At 41.1% G+C, this 22,133-nt stretch overlaps 1 protein-coding gene across 1 annotated transcript in view; it reads left to right on the forward strand.

Annotated features, from left to right (window-relative positions):
- fmn2b (formin 2b) overlaps window positions 1-22,133 on the forward strand; it is a 469,810-nt gene that overhangs the window by 300,212 nt on the left and 147,465 nt on the right. The window contains exon 15 of the mRNA XM_072266855.1: window positions 15,089-15,181. Within this exon, the coding sequence (XP_072122956.1) occupies window positions 15,089-15,181 (93 nt within the window). The remainder of the gene's footprint in view (window positions 1-15,088; window positions 15,182-22,133) is intronic.

Raw genomic sequence — 22,133 nt, forward strand, 5'->3', positions numbered from 1 at the left:
AGCATTGAGGAATGCAGTAGAACAGAGGGATCTGGGAATAATGGTGCATGGTTCCCTGAAGGTGGAATCTCATGTGGATAGGGTGGTGAAGAAAGCTTTTGGTATGCTGGCCTTTATAAATCAGAGCATTGAGTATAAGGATTGGGATGTAATGTTAAAATTGTACAAGGCATTGATAAGGCCAAATTTGGAGTATTGTGTACAGTGCTGGTCACTGAATTATAGGAAAGATGTCAACAAAATAGAGAGAGTACAGAGGAGATTTACTAGAATGTTACCTGGGTTTCAGCAACTCAGTTACAGAGAAAGGTTGAACAAGTTAGGTCTTTATCCTTTGGAATGCAGAAGGTTGAGGGGAGACTTGATAGAAGTATTTAAAATTATGAGGGGGATAGATAGAGTTGACGTGGATAGGTTTTTTCCATTGAGAATAGGGGAGATTCAAACAAGAGGACATGAGTTGAGAGTTAAAGGGCAAAAGTTTAGGGGTAACATGAGGGGGAACTTCTTTAGTCAGAGAATGGTAGCTGTGTGGAGTGAGCTTCCAGTACAAGTGGTAGAGACAGGTTGGAATTTGTCATTTAAAAAAAAAAAAAAAAAAAATTGGATAGTTATATGGACAGGAAAGGAATGGAGGGTTATGGGCTGAGTGCAGGTTGATGGAACTACGTGAGAGTAAGCGTTCGGCAAGGACTAGAAGGGCTGAGATGGCCTGTTTCCATATGGTTATATGAGTGAAAACCTATCTACTGGATTTTCCTTTTGTTTCTAGTGGCTTTTGACATGCTTGTGATTGTGGAATGAAGAACATTATTGTCCACAAAACCTCAGACGGTATTTTAATAGATATTTTCCTCTTTCTGGTGTGTCATGTCATCAGAGACCAGTACAGGTCTGATAATAGTGATGAAATCAAGGAGACACGGAACTGCAGATGCTGGAAATCTGTAGCAACACAGAGGGGGAGGAGCTCAGTGGATTGGACAGTATATATGAGGGAAATTAACAGTTAATTTTGGGTTATGGCCCTTCAATCAGAACTGGAAAGAAAAAAAAATAACTGAGGGTGGGGGAGGAGAGTAGGCATTGGGCAAGAGTGGTGGGTGAGAGGTGGATACAGGTGAAGGAGGTAGTGAAAAGGTGAGAGTTGAAGGAGAATAGGAAGTTGATAGACAGGTGAAGAAGGGACGAGATTGGGTGTAAGGCGAGGGAGGAGAATCATATCAAGTTGGTTGAGAAGCCAGTTTTGTTCAATTATATTTTTTAAGATATTCAGCAATGTCATGAAAGCACTTTATTTTATGGAGTATTATAACATTTAGATCATTCACATGGGATTGAGGTTGAAGATGGAACTGTCTGTTAGCAGAAGTGATTATTTTTATTACGTTATAATCCTTTTGTTTTAAAATACTTTAAAGAATTAGACTCCTCCCATGTAATGAAGAAATTATTTCTGTTGAGGGTCTTGCCAAAGTGTGTAACAAAGCATTAGTACTGACAATTCATGAATTTGTTTATGTGGGCATCAGGACTTGACACTTTTTGTTGTTTTCTGATAGTTTCATTGTCATAACAATAAATTCAGAGCCAGTATATACAATGGATTGTGGATGATAAAAGTGGTTATAGGAATGATCTGGTTTTGAACAACTTACTTAAGAGTTGGATTTAAGTTTTGCAGTTCTTTATGCTGATTTGTTTCTGGTATATTAACCAATATTTGTGCAAAGAGAATTGATTAAAACAGCGGTCCCCAACCACCAGGCTGCGGACCGGTACCAGGCCACAAAGCATGTGCTACCGGGCCGCGAGGAAACGATATGAGTCAGCTGCACCTTTCCTCATTCCCTGTCACGCATTGTTGAACTTGAACATAGGGTTGCCAACTGTCCCGTATTTGCTGGGGCATCCCGTATATTGGGCTAAATTGGTTTGTCCCATATGGGACTGCCCTTGTCCCGTATTTTCCCTGCTAAGGTAGAGCGTTGCTATGAAACCTTTCGTGCCAAAATGGTGTAAAGCGAAGAAGCAATTACCATTAATTTATATGGGAAAAAATTTTGGAGCGTTCCCAGACCCAAAAAATAACCTACCAAATCATACCAAATAACACACAACCTAAAATAACACGAACATATAGTAAAAGCAGGAACGATATGATAAATACACAGCCTATATGAAGTAGAAATAATGTATGTACAGTGCAGTCAGGAAGATTAAGTCTAAACCGATTTGTGGAGGGAAAAAAATCGGCACATACGTGCATGCTCACACAGGTGCCTGCGCAAGGCTTCATGGTTATGGTAGTCTTTCTCGGGGTAAACACAAGAGTCCCCTATTTGACTGCTACTTTTGTCCCTTATTTGGGATTGAGAAAGTTGGCAATCCTAACTGCAAAAGACATGTTGAAGTGAGTTTAACCCTACTTGAACACCCCCCCCCCCCAGGTCAGCTGGTCCGCAGTGCAATAAAGGTTGGGGACCCCTGGATTAAAATACGCAAATGAGGAAAGAAAACGGCCATGTATTATATCATTTCTCAGTTTGCAGTGCATCTTGAATTTGGCACCAAAATATTGGAAACGTCAGCTGGTCAGGCAAAATCTGTGGAAGGAGAAACGGAGTTAATGTTTCAGGTTGAGGACCCCTTATGCTGACGCAGCCTTATCTGAGTGCTTCCAGCATGTTTGTTCTTGTTTCAGATTTCAGACACCTGCATTTACTTAAAAAAGATTCGCTTACTCTCAGTTCCTTTAGGAGCCCGTGAAATAAAGCAAAAATACTTTATACCTGGTAGCATAGAATCTGAATATTACAAGGTTTTGTTAGAGAGTGGGGAAAAGTGACATAAGTCAAGCTTGTTTTTCCCTGGAATAGGGCTTGAGGAGATTACTTAGGAAATATCGAAGTATTTAGTATTAGGTTGGGTGGAGAGGAATCTTTTAACATTGCTGAAATAATTGTAGACAAGCAGCCACACCTTTAAAGGTTTCTGGAAGATGTAGGAAGCACTTTACACACAACTTGGTAGATGTAGCTCAACTTATTTTTAAGTCTGAAATAAAAGATTTAAGGGAAATTCAGAGAAAATTAATTGGATGGAGCTGAGGAACAGATCTTCAGTGATCTCATAGATTGAAGGAGCAAGCTTGAGGGAGTGAACTGTCCGTTCCTCATCCTGTGTCCCACAGTAGACTGTGCTATTTTAATCTCATCTGTAGCAAGGTATCCTGCAAAATCTCATGAATATTAAATGGACAAGCCAAGCAGACAAAAGATCACATTTGATTGCTCTGAATTTTGTCTTGGTGTCTCTTTGCTTGCATTCATCCATCTCCCTGTTAAACTGAGATGCAAAAAAAGAAAATGCCAATATGCACACTTCTCGAAGCAGGAAAGCAGTGGATGCTGAATTATTGCTAAAAGTTCTGCACTGCAGTTGTGAACTTTAATAGTGTGGAAAGTTCCCTGCACCAAACTGAGATTAATGCAAGATTGAAATGCTTGTTCTTAGGATGTTTATAGCTACATATAAGCTGAGTGTTGTGGCCCTGCCACTTGTGACATTCTGCATCAGGTAAGTGAAAGCAATCTAACTTTTGTCTATTTTCATCCACATTAAGAACTGTGGCCTAGTTCTTAGTTTTCTAATTTTCAGCTCATTTACCTTGTCTTCAGTTATCCTACTGAGCCAATCAGTATGTTGTTAAGTTTCATAACTGTCACATATACTGAGATGGTGAAAATATGTTCACATGCCATCCAGACAGATCATTCCATAATTACCTCAAGGTAATGGAAAAGGAGAAAACAGAATGGTATAGAGAGAAAATATAGGGGGACAAATAGGGTGCAAGGTTCATGATGAGGAAGAGTAATAGATCAGGAGTTCTTTATCATACAAGAGATCCATTCAAGAATCTTATAACAGAAAGCTTTCTGTGAGCCTGGTGGTGCATATTTTCAAGTATTTGTATCATCTGCCCAATGGAAGGGAGAAGAGGGAATGCCAGGTTTAGGATAAGTCTTTGATTATGTGCGTTGTTTTCCTGATGTAGTGAGATATGTAGACAGTCAGTGGAAGGGAGCTGGTCTTTGTGATAAACTAGGCTGTTCACAACTCTAATTTCTTGCAGTTGTGGGTAGTGCCGTGATGATCTAGATACCAAGTTGTGATATCGATACGAGTATCCCTTGCTTTGGATTTCATGCTACAACTTTGAAGCTTCCTGTGGTAATGTAGTAAACCTGTGATAATTTTATTTACTGCAGGTGAAACACCTTGGATTTTTTCAATAACATGCAGACAATCCTGCTGCCTACAGTCTTGACACAGCCAACTCGCTTCCTAGATTCAAAGTTGTGCCTTCATGTTCACATCACTACCTAATTTTGCTCCCCATCTCTGTGGATTCTGTCAGGCTTGCCTCCCTCCCAAGAGGCTCAGTTTTCCCCTAACTCTGGTCAGAATCAAGTTTATTATCACCGACATGTGTCAGAAATTTCGTAACTTAACAGCAGCAGTACAATGCAATACATGATAGTATAGGAAAAAAGTATAAGTCAATTACTGTAAGCGTGTGTATATGTGTGTGTGTGTATATATATATATATATATATATATATATATTGTGTGTGTATGTATATAATATATACATATACACACACATTTATTTATTTATCACTGAGTGTGTGCCTTCAGGTTTCTCTACCTCCTTCCTGATGGTAACAATGAGAAGGGGCATGCCTTTGGTGAAAGGGGTGATCTCCAGCCCATCAAAAAATTTATAAACTTGACATCGACTTTCTCATCCTTTGAATAAGTGCAAATTTGCTGGTGTTTGTTTTTGTATTTTTGCTTCTCATTCACTGCACCACATCACCAAAGGCTTCCTTCTTTGGAGGAACTTTTAGTCACCTTTGGAGGAACTTTTAGTCACCTTTGGAGTGGTGTCAGTTCTTGTCTGATTACAATCAAGTAAGTGCTTTAGACACTTGCCCTCAGTGGTGCAGTTTCAACTTTCTCTTCTGTTAAGTTTGCATCGATGTTATAGGATATGCTTTGGGCTGCATTTGAGCCATTTATCTTTAGTTTTTTGAAAGATGTTGGCAGACATCCCACCCTACAAAAACTCATTTCAGGGAGGTAGCACCCCCGCCCCCTACAACCCCATATCTACCCCCTACCCCCCCCTCCCCATTGACCTCCAAGGATGTATGTAATACTTTGTTTAGTGATTTTGTCTAATCTGTAAACCAAGTTGGGTATATAGAAAATAGAATAGTACAGCACAGTACAGGCCCTTCGGCCCTCAATGTTGTGCTGACCCTCAAACCCTGCCTCCCATGTAAGCCCTCACCTTAAATTCCTCCATATACCTTTCTAGTAGTCTCTTAAACTTCACTAGTGTATCTGCCTCCACCACTGACTCAGGCAGTGCATTCCACACACCAACCACTCTCTGAGTAAAAAACCTTCCTCTAATATCCCCTTGAACTTCCCACCCCTTACCTTAAAGCCATGTCCTCTTGTATTGAGCAGTGGTGCCCTGGGGAAGAGGCACTGGCTATCCACTCTATCTATTCCTCTTATTATCTTGTACACCTCTATCATGTCTCCTCTCATCCTCCTCCTCTCCAAAGAGTAAAGCCCTAGCTCCCTTAATCTCTGATCATAATGCGTACTCTCTAAACCAGGCAGCATCCTGGTAGATCTCCTCTGTACCCTTTCCAATGCTTCCACATCCTTCCTATAGTGAGGTAACCAGAACTGGACACAGTACTCCAAGTGAGGCCTAACCAGAGTTTTACAGAGCTGCATCATTACCTCGCGACTCTATCCCTCGACTTATGAAAGCTAACACCCCATAAGCTTTCTTAACTACCCTATCCACCTGTGAGGCAACTTTCAGGGATCTGTGGACATGTATCCCCAGATCTCTCTGCTCCTGCACACTACCAAGTATCCTGCCATTTACTTTGTACTCTGCCTTGGAATTTATCCTTCCAAAGTGTACCACCTCACACTTCTCTGGGTTGAACACCATCTGCCACTTCTCAGCCCACTTCTGCATCCTATCAATGTCTCTCTGCAATCTTCGACAACCGTCTACACTATCAACATTTGTGTCATCTGCAAACTTGCCAACTCACCCTTCTACTCCCACATCCAGGTCATTAATAAAATATGCAGCAAATGTGACATCAAAATATGTACTTATATTATCATGTTTATTCTATTACAACTTTAAGCACGTCTACAGGGAGTTTGGCCTCATCATGTAGGACATCAATAGTAGCTGCTTGGCAGCTAGCCAGCTAGTTTAAATCAGGGGTCCCCAACCTTTTTTGCACCGCAGACCGGTTTAATATTGACAATATTCTTGCGGACCAGCCGACCCGGGGGTGTGGTGGGGGGGCGGGAAGGAGGTTGGTGATAAATGCGACTGGAATATAGGTGATAAGTCAACTATAAGTCACTTGTAAGTGGCTAATACACTCAACTTTGTTTCTAAAGGGGTTTATCATATTTCCTTGCATGAATGTACTGATAAGTCAATTATAACAGTAGTTCCAAACCTCCGGGCCGCGAAGAATGCAGTGGTAGCCAGAACGCACCCTGCACATCTTTAAGAATAAAGCCGAAATAAACAACCTAATTGATTAGGTGCCACTCGGAACACAAGTGTCGACCCAGATCAGAGATGATGCAATCGGCAGTCATCTCTGATCTGGGCCGACACTTAAGTGCCGGGTGGCACCTAATTAATTAGCTGCTTTATTTCGGCTTTTTCCTTAAAGATGTGCTGGGGGCGTTCTGGCCACCGCTGTATTCTTCGCGGCCTGGAGGTTGGGGACCACTGAATTATGTCACTTATAAGTCAATAGTATCATAACATTTTAAGTAACGTTTGGATATTAAATACAGAGTGCATATTTTTCTCGTATAAACATATAAAATCATTGCAACACACCAATATCGCTAAATCAGTTGGAGCCCTGGGCTTGTTTTCCTGCAGCAAGACAGTCCTATCGAGGGGTGATGGGAGACAGCGATACTCAAAGGGGAGTTCCTTATGTCCAGTCTATTCCGCAATTTAGTTTCCGTTGCATTCATTGCAGAAAACTCCGCTTCGCAGCGATATGATGTTGGAAATGTAAGCAACGTTTTCAGTGCTTTCATGGCTATCTCAGGATATTCAGCCTTGACTTTGATCCAGAATGCCAGCAGTGATGTTATGTCAAATATACTTTTCAGTGCGCTATCATTTGCAAGCTCGAGGAGTTGATCTTTTTCATAGAACATAGAATAGTACAGCACAGTACAGGCCCTTCAGCCCTCAATGTTGTGCCGACCCTCAAATCCTGCCTCCCATATAAGCCTCCACCTTAAATTCCTCCACATACCTGTCTAGTCGTCTCTTAAGCTTCACTAGTGTATCTGCCTCCACCACTGACTCAGGCAGTGTATTCCACGCACCAACCACTCTCTGAGTAAAAAACCTTCCTCTAATATCTCCCTTGAACTTCCCACCCCTTACCTTAAAGCCATATCCTCTTGTATTGAGCAGTGATGCCCTGGGGAAGAGGCGCTGGCTATCCACTCTATCTATTCCTCTTATTATCTTGTACATCTCTATCATGTCTCCTCTCCAAAGAGTAAAGCCCTAGCTCCCTTAATCTCTGATCACTTTTTCCGCACTGACATGGGTGATTCACCGGAAACATTCACAAATGGGTCACGGACCCATTACTTTGCACGTCTTGGGTCACTGATGACCTCACGTGCGTTAAAGTTCAACAGTGGGCGTGACAGGGAATGAGGAAAGGTGCAGCTGACTCATATCGTTTCATATCGCCAAATCATCTGTTTCCTCGTGGCCCGGTGGTTGGGGACCACTCTTAGCAAGAAGAGAGACCAATCAGGATGCTTGCTCTCCCCCTCAAAAAAAAATCTATTTCCGGCATATTGTATATAATTTCTGGGCGTCAGGGAACCACAATCGATATGCGGGAGACTCCCGGAACTTCCGGGAGAGGTGGGATGTCTGTGTTGGTCTAATTGGAGGTGAGCATTTATTCTGTAGAGTTTGTAAAGTTGATTCCTTAAAAGTTGTGCATGTCCCTGAAAGAATATTGATGGAAATATTGATCCAAGGTTTTGGAGTCCTGTTCCTCATTTAGATAAATGACTGCAAACTGAGCAAACAGACTGCAAAGACTGTCTGCCTGTCGCCTTCTCTCTGTTAAGCAAACGTCTGTGGCTAAATACGGTCTGTTCAGTCTAAGTAGACACTCTGCTTAGAGGTTTGGTCTGAGCAACAAGGAACTTATAACTAGACAGCTGTAGGCAGGTGACATTGAGGCAGAGTCAAATATTCCCACAATGAAGTCACTGTCACAGAATGTGGTTGTTTGGCAGAAGTTCTAACAAAATGCCGTCCGCTACATCCTTGTTTTGCACTGTGCCACCTTGTAAATTCATGAACTCTGCTTAATCCCACAAGGAAATAAAATCAACTTAATTTTGTTTTTAAAGTAAATGATCCAGAAAGAAAACTCATTTTTAAAATACTTAGACTACTTCTGTACTGTTTCTCTATATTTTGTTTTTCTAAATTTTCTCAGATGTTTTGGCGTTGCCAAGTACATCAAGTAGTTGATGGTCCTCTCCTCTTTGAATTTGTAAGCAACGTTACCACTTTACTTTCCCATTCTCCCCATTTCTCAGTCAATCGTTGAAATATTGCTTTATATTTAAAAATTTTGCTATTAAATTTTACTCAATAACTAAATAAATCCTTTGAGTCATGGTTTTAATATGAAATACAACTATTTGCTCTCCTCCAATTCTGGTCTTTTAAACATCCTTGAAGTTAATTCTGGAGCCTTATGCAAGTAAAAGTTCAATTGTCATTCGACCATACATAAATGCCCATGAATACAGACAAATGAAACATCATAAATCTGGGGCCAAGGTGCAAAACATAGTACTAATAGTCATACACAACATAAGCACATATAAGGTACCAGAAAAATCCAGTCACACATTAAGTGTAGTCCAAGACCCTGAGTCCGTGAATGTTGCAGCAGTCTGCAGTCGAACACAATACAGCTTGTCTTCTGCCGAACAATCAATGGGGAGCAACGACGACTCCAACATGGATGCCGTGCCACAGTGCCTCTCGTGGGGCACCCCTACTCCACCTCTCTGCTGGGCAGGTGTAAACAGGCGGCACTTGGCCTGAGGCTTAGTCCTCGCTACAACCAGCTGTAGTCACATGTCACATTCACATTTTACACCTCTTTCCTCTTTGTTAAGATGTTTCTTTTAAAACTTATGATCAAGCCTTTGGATCTCTTTGTGTTTCTCGGTATCATCCCCCGACTCGATCATGCTCCTGTGTATGTTTAGTGCCCTAAAGATGGATATGGAAGAAAGTTCCTGCTGTTAGAATAGTTAAGGTAATTAGATAATGGCTTTCAAGTAGCTTCCTTGTAAAGCTGTAATTATCTTACAATTTCAAAAGCATGTACTTTCTGCTCATTTGAGTTGGGTCTAGAAACATAGAAAATTGCTGCAGGAGTAGGCCATTCGGCCCTTTGAGCCTGCACCGCCATTCAGTATGATCACGGCTGATCATCCAACTCAGAACCTTGTACCTGCCTTCTCTCCATACCCCCTGATCCCTTTAGCCACAAGGGCCATATCTAGCTCCCTCTTACATATAGCCAAGGAACTGGCCTCAACTGTTTCCTGTGGCAGAGAATTCCACAGATTCACCACTCTCTGTGTGAAGAAGTTTTTCCTCATCTCGGTCCTAAAAGGCTTCCCCTTTGTCCTCAAACTGTGACCCCTCGTTCTGGACTTCCCCAAAATCGGGAGCAATCTTCCTACATCTAGCCTGTCCAATCCCTTTAGAATTTTATACATTTCAATCAGATCCCCCCTCAATCTTCTAAATTCCAGAGAGTATAAGCCTAGTCGATCCAGTCTTTCATCATATGAAAATCCTGCCATCCCAAGAATCAATCTGGTGAACCTTCTTTGTACTCCCTCTATGGCAAGGATGTCTTTCCTCAGATTAGGGGACCAAAACTGCACACAATACTCCAGGTGTGGTCTCTCCAAGGCCTTGTACAACTGCAGTAGTACCTCCCTGCTCCTGTACTCAAATCCTCTTGCTATAAATGCCAGCATATCATTCGCCTTTTTCACCGCCTGCTTTACCTGCATGCCCACTTTCAATGACTGGTGTACAATGACACCCAGGTCTAGATGCACCTCCCCTTTTCCTAATCGGCCACCATTCAGATAATAATCTATTTTCCTGTTCTTACCACCAAAGTGGATAACCTCTCATTTTTCCACATTAAATTGCATCTGCCGTGAATTTGCCCACTCAGCTAACTTATCCAAGTCACCCTGCATCCTCCTCACAGCTACCGCTGCCGCCCAGCTTCGTGTCATCCACAAACTTGGAGATGCTGCATTTAATTCCCTCGTCTAGGTCATTAATATATATTGTAAACAACTGGGGTCCCAGCACTGAGCCTTGCGGTACCCCACTAGTCACTAGTCTGGGAGAGCACTATTGTATACTGCAGAATGAATGTTGGAACAGAGAATAGATCTGGTGCAGAGTTATTGCAGCAAATGGGAATAAAGCAGATGTGCATTTTATGTCAGAGTACCTCTGACTGTGGTGGGCTGTGTGGCTTCTGTATTGGCCTGTGATTTTTTTTTTTAATTGTCCTTTAGAGTATAGTAGTGATTTGCAGTATATTGTTTGTTTTGAGAGGTTTGGACCTGGTAATGTGTTCCAGTAGGTGCACTGCTTTGGTGCACCAAATAGTCTGTGACCTTGTGACCGAATTTGGGCCACCGGTACCGTCTGGGGGGAATAATTCTTATAGTGATTTTTGGCAAGGTATACACCCCCAGTGCTAGAAAATATGTGATAGCACTGCAGCGGTGGTAGCTTGCATGGTAGCCTCCATACTATAAGAACCATGATCCCGTTGTGCTTTGCCTATGATAAGATGAATTATGCCAGGTACCTGTCCCCTTACTTTGCTCAGATGATGAACCTCCCAGAGAAGAATCCTTCTGTGTATGAGGCCTTCAAGACAGGCCAATTCTCAGTGCAGCTGTCAAGTAACAACCCCTTTGGGCAGATCCCTGTGGACCAGGCTATTGAAGCCACAGTGAACAAAGACACACAGACTCCTGAAGGCACATCACGGTTCAGCCTGAATGCTGGAGCTATCAAGTGTTACTACATAATAGCTGAGCACCACAGTGCATTCCTGGGACGGTTAAGGGAGATGGTGCAAGGCAACAAATCAGAGCTTTGTCATGCGGAGCTGCAGCGGCCAAGAATCCAGAAAGATGTGGAAGCAGTTTCAGCAGTGGTTAGCCTCATACAGGAATGGGTCAACCCATTTACAGAGAAGCAGAACCTCATTAGCATCTCTACGGCAAAGGCAGCCCCCAAGGACATTGCCTCTGACCTGATGAAGGCATATGAGATTGGTGAGCAATACTATGCAACCTTCAAGGATGAGAGACTAGAGGAAGACCCACCAGCAAAGAAATTCCATGATCCAGTGAAAACCAACAAGCTGAAAACATTCAGTGATATGTGCAAGAAGAGAGAAGTGAAATCAAATTGGAGGGCGATCATCTTGAAAGCAGACAGGTCTTTGTTTGGACGCATCATAGTGATGGCACAAGGCTGCAGCCCATGTATGGAGGATATTCTTTCTCATCCCCTTGGACCACTGCCCTGGGCCCTGTCCACACCAGAAGGATTGCTGAGAAAGACAAATAAAGCTACTTTAGCCACAACCTTGCAGAAAAATGTAGCAGTAGAAGAGCAACTCCCAAGAAACTCTGCTACAGTGGTTGATGAAATTAACTTGGTCCAAAGAGTGAAAGGTGATCAAGTTACTTTCACAGATGTTGCCACAACAATTCTGGGTGTGGCTCTGAGGGAAGGCGGTCAGAGTAGCAGAATAGTTGTTGTGTTCGACACATACAAGGAGAACTCTTTCAAGAATAGTGAAAGATCTCTACAGGGTGAAGAGACTGGTCATGAGTTGCAAGGTATCACACGCACACAGATGGTGAGGCAGTGGAGGAGCTTCCTGACCAAAGTCACTTTCCAAAGTGTGGCACTAGAACCCGTACAAGGCTTGTAGACATCAGTAAGGTTGCTGCCAGTGTTGGCATAGAGGTTTGTAGGGCTCTCATTGGGTTGCACGCATATACAGGATGTGATACTAATCGTTTTTGCAGGCAAGAGGAAGACAAGTGCCCTGGAACTTCTGACCAGCAACAGGGAAACTCGGGACACATTCTTAAAGTTGGGTCAGGAATGGGACCTCTCCCCAGAACCGATGGACAAACTGGAGGCATTTACATGTCTCCTGTATGCCCCAAAAACATCGACTACCAAGGTCAATGAGCTCAGGTATCACCTTTTCTGTACCAAAACAGGTGAAATTGAAGATCATCAACTCCTACCATGCAAGGACTGCTTAACAAAACATGCACAGTGAGCCATCTACCAGGCTGGTATATGGAGAAGATGTTTAGAGAAGGACCCACAAGTGCCAAGCCCTGTTGGCAGAGAATGGAAGATGGAGAGAGAAGAGGAAGCTGAACAGTTGGTGGTGCACTGGATGGAAGGTCAGCCAGCACCCGATGCCATCCTGGATCTCCTGGCCTGTAACTGTCCAAAAAAATGTTCACTCCCAAGATGTATGTGTGTTGCAGGTGGCCTCAGGTGTACTGATGTGTAGACTGGCAGGCTGTGACAACCAGGCATCCACCTCAGAGTGTGGGAAGTTCAGATGAAGACGTGGAAGACTTGGAGAATTATGATTAATAGGTTATGAAAGTATGGAAAGCAGTCTTTGATTAAATGTATTCATTTTACAATCAAATGGGGCCTAGGTTATGGCCGTGTGGAACCCCACATTTGAATTACTATACTGTAATTCTGTATGCTATGACAAAAGCTTAAGATTGTTTTGATTTGATACAACAATGTGGAAAATATCATGACATTGATAAAACTCCAGAAATCTCTCCAAATGAGTTTTTTTTTACCATTTTGGGGCGGGGGGGGGTAACATTTTCCATTGTACTGATATTAATATGGAATATATACAAAAGTGATTACTTATTTGAAGTAATAAAGCTACCACTGGTGCAATGCTATCACATATTTTCTAACTCTAGAGATGTATACTTTGCCAAAAATCACTATGAGCATTATTCCCCTCAGATGGTGCCGACCAACCCTACTGGCTCACGGACTAAAAGGGCCCTAGTCACTATCCATGTGGTGGCACTTCGGTGCAGCAAGATTGCAACATGGAGTCTTGTAGCTGCTGTTCCTCACGTTCTTCAAACAAGCTGCCACACCATTTTCACTGCAGTTGCTGCTTTTTGACTTTTTAGAGGAGTCTGTTACAAAACAACACATTTCACAACATGCAGTATGTCAGTGTTGATCATTCACCTGAAATTTGAATATTTCCCTTGCAGTTGCTATTTGCACCTCATGAAATTGCTGGACGTAGTTTTCAAGATTTTTTTTCAATTTTGTATTGTTGGAGATGTAAATTAGATAGAAGATGAAAGGAAGTTTTTACTTGGGTTGCAAATACTCAAGTGAATTGTTCCTGGTCATGTTGAGCATTCGTGCCACAGTAACTTCAGGAGATGTGTGGTCAAGCATTTAATCTGGCTGTCCCCACTGATCTCCCTCCTGGCACTTATTTTTGCAAGCGGAACAAGTGCTTCACCTGCCCCTACGCCACCTTCTTCACTACCATTCAGGGCCCCAAAGAGTCCTTCCAGGTGAGGCAACACTTCACATGTGAGTCTGTTGGTTCACATACTGTGCTCGGTGCTCCCGGTGTGGCCTCTTGTACATCGGTGAGACCCGACGTAGTTTGGGAGAGCGCTTCGCCAAGCATCTACGCTCCGTCCGCCAGAAAAAGCGGGATCTCCTAGTGGCCGCCCATTTTAATTCCACTTCCCATTCCCATTCTGATATGTCCATCCATAGCCTCCTCTAATGTTGGGATAAGGCCACACTTAGGTTGGAGGAACAACACCTTATATTCTGTTTGGGCAGCCTCCAACTTGATGGCGTGAGCATTGAATTCTTAAACTTCTGTAATGCTTCTGCACCCCCCCCCCCAAACCACCATTTCCCATCCCCTTTTCCCTCTCTTATGTTATCTCCTTGCCTGCCCATCGCCTCCCTCTGGTGCTCCTCCCCCTTTCTTCCATGGCCTTCTATCTCTTTCACCAATCGACTTCCTAACTCTTTGCTTCATCCCTCCCCCTCAAAGTTTCAGCTATCAACTGGTGCTTCTCTCTCCCCCTCCTCTCACCTTTCAAATCTACTCCTCTCACCTTTCAAATCTACAGGACTTGTTTTTCTCCAGTTCTGCTGCAGGGTTTTGGCCCGAAACGTCGACTACTTTTTTTTCCCCTATAGATGCTGCCTGGCCTGCTAAGTTCTTCCAGCGTTTTGTGTGTGTTGCTTGAATTTCCAGCATCTGCAGATTTTCTCTTGTTTGTAACAAAAGTTTCTCATTAGATTATGAAAGCACATTAAGCTAATGGTTCTCATTCATAGGTTTCCTGTTGCAAACAAATCAAGTTTCTTTTTTTAAAAAAAAATTAATAGGCATTTTATTTACAATTACTATACTAAAGTTATATGGTAAATGGTTTTATGGAGAGTCGGATATTTCTGCATAATGTCTTTGGCACTACAGTTTTAATGAATTTATCATGTCACTGCTAGCAAGCAATGACAGTTCAAATTCTGTGGAAATATTCTCAATAATTTGTCTTGTGAAATTAAAATTAGCAATTATTTTGTTTCACCCAATATCCCACCGGGCCCCAAACGTCACTCCCCTAGGATAGGTTTGCAAAAAAGAAACACCAAACGTTCTGTCTGATTCTACCTTCCATTACAAAGTGTGAAGCAACCTAACTTGCAGCGAGTTAACAGGCACTGAGTGTTTTATTTTTCCACTTTTTCTTGTTGCAGTTTGTGAGACAGAAATGGAAAAAGTCTGCCGCCTTTCACCAGAAGAACATCTACAGCCTTTTAAAGATAAAATGGAAGAATTCATTAATCAAGGTAAATGGAGTAGAGTTCAGACCTTTTTATAAATAAAAGACTATGTAAGTGATATTATGTATTTTAACCATGGCAATATTTGTTTTGGCATGAGGCATTGCCAAGGAGTGTAATTAATCAGTGTCACAAATACATTACAAACATATAGGCTGCCTAAGGAGAGGTTGTTAGGATGCTTCAACAAAAATATTGATATCTGAGCCTGAAATTGCTTTCATTATACTAAAATTATGCATATTATTAGCATCAACAAAGAAGCTAATGAAGGCCATAATGTTTAAAACGTTTGAGCTGATTATTCATGTGAACAGTATTTCATTGATTCTTGTCAGTGGTTTGAGAACATATCCCCTCTCCTCCTCCATCTTTATCTCCTACAAAGATACTGAATTCCTTGTTTTATTTAGCAAAATAGCTCGAGATGACAACTTGGCCATTTAAGGAGAATGAGTCATCTCTGCATATTTCCAAACTGCAGAACCGTGGATCCAGCAGACCAGACCATCTGATCCTCAAAGCCCAAGGCAACACTTTAGGTGTTTCAAACTTGAGGTAGCTTTCTGTGCTCTTTGAATTTTGAGGGCCTAAAGATTTTCAAACGATATTTTTAGTCACATTAAATTTGATGGATAAATCAGTCATCAGAGCAACGAAGTGGTTTTTAGATCTGCCGCTTAAAATATGTGCAAATTAATTAGAATGTATACTTTAAATGCAGACAGTGGCTTCCATGGTATGCAGCTAAGTGGGTTCTAAGGACAGGCTTGCATACTCCTTTTAATCCAATATTTGCTGTAGGAGATGATATCTGTCCAAATGATTTCAAGTTCTACATTTGTTCGAGTACATTGGCAGTGTGGGGATCCTGGGCTATAATCTTGTCATCTTAATTTCTGGTGAATCTGCTACTGACATCTGTTTTCAGGAATTTGATTTCCATTGCACTTGTTTTTCAGCACAAGGGTTTAGGCAGCACATGACCATTTACTCTTTATAAGTACAGATAGTTTGTTAGCTAATTTTGAATGTCTCATTCAAAAACTCAATGTAATTGCAGTGAGCATTTAACTTTGTCCCTGAAGTTCAAAAGGATAAAATTAAAACCTCAAAGTGGGAAAGTTCAAAGAACTCCAACTGTAGGGTTGGTAATTGCATTGTCATTTGGTAAATTTGTTTATAATTGTCATATGTACTGAGGTACAGTGATAAACATCATATAGATCATGCCATCACATCAATACATTGAGGAAGTACGAGGATAACAATTATGCCATATATATTGTTACAATTGCAGAGAAAGTACAGTGCAGGCAGACAAAAAAGTGCAAGACCATAGAAAGGCAGATTGTGGTCAAGAATGCATTTTATTGTACTAAGGGACTGTTCCAGAATCTCCTAACAGTGGGATAGAAGCTGTCTTTGAGCCTGGTAGTTTGTGCTTTCAGATTTTTGTATTTCCGTCCAGATTTGGGGGTGGGAGAGGTGAAGAATGTGCAGAATTTGTTGGGCAATGATTAAGCTGGATGCTTTATCGAGGCAATAAGAAGTATGGACAGAGTTTTTGGAGGGGAGGTTGGCTTTTGAGAAGTGCTCAGCTGAATCCTCAATTTTTTGTTTTTGCTGATTCATGTAATACAGTTGCCATACCATTCCATGATGCATCAGTTAAAGATGGGTGAATGTCCGTTCAAACTAGAAGAATGTCAGGCCAAGATATTTTGTACTGTCACAGTTGAACTGCCAATTTAAGGTCCTGATGCATTCTAATAAAACTAGTATCTTCAGCACAAAATTGTTTCTGTGCAGGTTTGAGTTTCAAGGTTTAACTTGTGGTATATTTATTCTAAATTAAGATGCATCATTTTAGTTGGACCAGAATCAAACCACAGACTTGTACCTTTGTGATTTGATTTCTCTTGTTAGTTCAAGTACCCAATCTGCCTTAACATAACCACATGTGGTATTGTGGGCAAACTGCACACCGGCACCTCTCCACTTCTACATAGGGTATGAAGACATTCTGAGGCTTTATCCAACCATAAGTCATTAATGGACAGTCTGTAATGTGAGAATAAAAGGTTACCTTTGATCAGTGAAGGTGCCCCACCATTAAAACATTTCTTTTCCCCCAGAAATAGAACACCTTTTTTTGGAAGGCAGCAATTAATTGCTCCAGAAATCAATTTAGTGTCATGAGAAATAATGTATAGTTGTTAAACAGACTTTAGTTTGCTCTGTCTTTTTCAGTGCTCAAAAATAAGTTATAATATTATTTGCTATGGATATTGACTTTAAAACCACAATGTCTCAACTTATTTCATTTTTAAACACATTTTTCCAAAGCCCTAAGACAGTAAAGATTGTTTACCTTCAGAGCTGTCCATCAACCTTGTGGGTGTGTGACTGGGATCACAGGCTGCTGTCAGACTGGTGCCTATAGTCCTAGTCTCGCTGCCATGCCTGAGTGACGGCCACAAAAGTAAACAAATATAACAAACTTGTGAATTAATATGGCTCAGTAGCCAAGAGGAATTGGGAGTCTTCTTAACCTTAGCTGGTGGGGGAATAAAAATATTTTGAAAGTGCTTTAGAATTAAACTTTTAAAACAAAACAATGGACTGATGCAGCTTCAGGCTGTAGTCGGCTCCCTTTAGCTCCTATGGAGGTGTAGGCTTTCTGTCAGTCTCTTAGATATTTAGTGCGTGCCTACTTGAATTAAATGTTTCATTAACCACTTGAAAGTCTTGGACTGGCCAATAATCTTGTGGTTCAATGGGACTTTTGAATGCATACCAATCAAGCCTTTGATTTAGGTATGCAAAAGATTGAAAGTGGAAAGGATAACTTTATTTTTTCAAATATAATGTTTTTTTTTCGATTATCCTGCTGTTCACCTTTTGGTATTGCTGACTGTGTGCATTTGAAAATGGATGTCCAGTGCATTTGGAATCTCGATTTGATCCATTATTTTCTGAATTTTACTTTCTATTTCTAACTTTCTAGAATCGAAAGATCTTTCCTTGTATTTTGTTTGTAACTTACTTTGGGCCTATACCCTCTGATTATCAATGAATCAGCTGTTAGGCAAAATTTCTTCATTTTAAAAACTTCTGATTGTAAGTATTAATGTTAACTCTCTACCTGACCCCCATGGAGAGTTACGTCAGCATTTTCAGACTATCCACATACACTTTTGTAGCAATTGTAAGTTTTCAGAACCCACATGCTTGACTGAGGGAGGAGTCCAATTTGATGCACCATTTGATGGGGGGGGGTCAAATTATTGCTTTGAAATCTATTAAGGCTTATATTTATTTGAGGTGGGAGTAAGGAATTACATGTATTTCTCTTACAAAACCCCCCTTCAGGATGTCCGAAAGTATATTTCAAGCACTGAAAACTGAATTCACCGGCCTTGCATGGTCTTGGGAGATGTCTACTGTTGACAGTAGCTTTGTTTTAACTCATGATCTTTGTATGGAATAATTTGGAATTATTTCTCAGTTCTATCAAGCTCTATTCCTAATTGAGAGTTTTAAAAAAAGATTTTGAGTTTTAATATGTATTGTATTATTTGACAGGTGGGTTTTTAGATATAAAAGGAGCTTGGTCAAAATTGACACAATGATTAAAGTTTGCCATATCAAATCCTTTGTGTTAAAATATTGCCTGAACTAGGCATATTCCTTCAGTACAGTTGTTAAAGATGAGGCCATATTCTTGGTGGTTGGAAAATGTTTCATAAAGGTGTCAGATACCTGCCAATTTATGAAAAATCAAAAGTACGTATCCAAGGAAGTATAAGCAGACTTTGGCAATAATTGTCTGCTTAAAAGAGTACCTTAATTGTGTGCAACAGAAAGGAGAGTTTTGTAATTTGAAATAATTAGCTTTGTGTTGATGGAAAAATATGAACATTTGTACTTAAACCTTTTTGTGTGGGGATGAATGGGTTAATATTCAACAAACAATCTGCTGGAGAAACCCAGTGGCTCAAGCAGCATCTGTAGGTGGTGAAACACATCGTCTATATTTATGCATCAGGAGCCCTTAATTACTGGTCTCCTGATTATGGTATGGATATTATTGTCTTTATAATATATTCAACTGTCACATTCAAAAAACACAGACAGAAAAATCAATTTGTCTTTCTCCTCCTACTGCCACATTGAAAGGAGATGAAAGTAATGTACTTAAACTTTGAAACAACATAATTGTGTTCTTTAAAAGTTGCTTTGGAGTTGATATAGAATATTTTTCATTTTTTATGAGACGAGCATTTATTGCACATGGAGGGATGAGACTGCAGATGCTGAGGAACTAAGTGGGCCACACAGCATCTGTGGGGGTGGGGGGGAGGTGGAGGAGAAAGGAAGGAATTGTCAATGTTTCAGATCAAAACCCTGCATTAACACTGAGCATAGATAGCCGGTATGAGGAAAGGGGAAATGATGAGACAGGAGGCCAAAGTGATTGCTGGGTTAGGGAAGGGTGAAGGATGGGCAGATCAAGCTGGGGGTGGGGGGGATTATTACACATCTTCAACAACCATCAGCTTGGTGGCCTGGTGTCATGATTTTCTTCACTAAATGGCAGTAGTGAAGCAAATGAGAAGTTTAAAATGTAATGAACTTAATTTGAACTTGTTCTTGACCATTTAATTCAGACTTTCTGGATTACCAGCCCGATAATAGGATTTCTCTGCTACTTGGCATGCTTTTATTTCTCTAAAGTCTAATTTCTGTTGGTAGTGAGCACCATTCACAATGTACATTTAAAAAAACAACATAGCTGCTTTTTTTCTCCAGTCCAGCTGAAGGGTTTCGGCCCAAAACGTTGACTGTACTTTTTTGCATAGATGCTGCCTGACCTGGGTTCCTCCAGCATTTTGTGTGTGTGTAACTGCTTCTATAATTGCACGATATAATGCAGATCTTTCAGATGTAAATTTGTGCTTCTTCCTAAACTACTGAGACTATTTCATTCATTTAAACCAGCCAGACCTCAAAATCTAGCTAATTTCTAACTGCTATCCTCATTGCAGGGCTTTGTCATTTGCTCAGCATCAGAACTCAGTTCTCTCAATGTAAAGCTGGCAAACTCAATCGGGTATAAGCCCATATCTCTGTTTGGAGCTGTACGATACTATCTTTCTAATTGTGAAGAAAAGAAAAAATGAAATTAAAGCAGCTGAAAGTATATCCCCAGAAACTTGACTGAAAATATTTTTTTTGCGGAAATGTATCGACATTTGCCACCCTTCTAAATGGGTCTCTCATAAAAGCAATATGAATTTAACCAAAATTCAGACTGAAATGGTGTTTTGCATTTCTTCTAAACCAGCAAAAACATTAAAATGAAATCTGTCCATTTTACCACGAGACCTTGTCCAACTTTGCACTTCTCTATGTAACATTCAAAGGAGGGTATCAGCGGTTCAAGACAGCTTTCCTAAGGTAGCCACACAATATCAATGTACACACCTAGTAGTTGTCAGAAAGACATCATAAGCTGAGGGGGAGAGTGGGTCTCCCACGCTCACTTGGAAATGTGCAAGTTGAGGTTAATGAGAGAGATGATAGGTGGGAAGTGACTGCATTAGTCTACTCCAGCAGTGTCAACCCCCTGCAGTGGGGAACATTGGAAGGAATTTTATGATCTCACAGGATTGTTGACATCATGATCTGCAAACTATGTCAACATCTCAATAAAAGGATTTTGGACAGAAGTCTAAATCCTTAAGTGAGGCACTGTTCATTACAATATGCAGAGATATTTTAACACTCTAAGGTTAAGTGAATCCTTATAGGGGGGAAAGGAGAATCTAGTAGTACTACAGGCAGTCTAAAGAACATTTCTAGGATAATATCTGGGATGAAAGGTTGCCGTATCAACGGGGTTGGGTTTGTATTCCTTGGAGTTTAGTAGAAAGAGAGGTGACAAAGAATTCTTGGGGAGCCTGATGGGTAGATGTTGGACTGTTAACATTAATGTGAGAGTTGTAGAAAGAGAATGTTGCTTTTTAAAAAAAAAAAATAAGGGGGTGATTATTTTTAAACTGAGGCATGTAGAAGTTTCCCTGGAATACTCAGCCCCTGAGAGTGCTAGAGGCCAGATTATTAGAAATGTTTAAGGTGGAGATAAATATTTAAAAGTTTGCGGAGTTGACATTCATGTGAAACCGTGCAGAAGGAGCTGGATCCAGAACAGATCAGCCATGATTTTACTGAATGCCAGGGCGGACTTGAGAAGCTAAGTGGCCTACTACTCCTGTTTTCTTGTCATTCCTACTGTCATCCACTTGCAAGTAATGCACAGTGTGCAATGATGAGGTCTCCATATGCGCTTGGTATGTAATGCAAGTCACCTTAAGTCTGTTTTTTTTTCCACCAAGATCAAAAGGTTTTTCCTTGTGGTTGACAATGACATACATGTTTGTGTACAAGCTGATGAAAAGTTAATAAAGGAATGCTCAGTTGCATTGAATGGTTGCCTTCACTTGAGGGAAGCCAGCAGTGCTAGATTCAAACTGCTCCTTGCTGATATCATAGTAGATACGATAACTTTTATCAAAGATGCGTGCCTGGTGCGCTCCTTGATGTAGCAGTAGTCAGCGAGTTGGAAGACAACTCATCTGCTGGGGCAACTTAGAAGAATGATTCTGATGAGGGCATTGAGATTCAATATATACTTGCTCTGCTCTCTGTTACTTGTGTAGCTGATGGTCCTTCCATGGAATGTGTTAGACTTTGGCGAAAAGCAATGAACCTGTAAAGATGCATCACAATGGTATAGTTACTGCTGCTGCCCAGTGCCCAGTCTGGGTTCCATGCTGACCTTGAGTTCAGTCTGCATAGAGTTGCACTTGTGACTAATTGGGTTTCCCCAGTCTTCCATTTCCCTCCCACATTGCAAAGACATGCTGGCTAGCAGGTTATTAGCTACTGTAAA

Source organism: Mobula birostris, chromosome 8, assembly GCF_030028105.1.
Source record: "Mobula birostris isolate sMobBir1 chromosome 8, sMobBir1.hap1, whole genome shotgun sequence".
In the NCBI taxonomy this organism is placed as follows: domain Eukaryota; kingdom Metazoa; phylum Chordata; class Chondrichthyes; order Myliobatiformes; family Myliobatidae; genus Mobula; species Mobula birostris.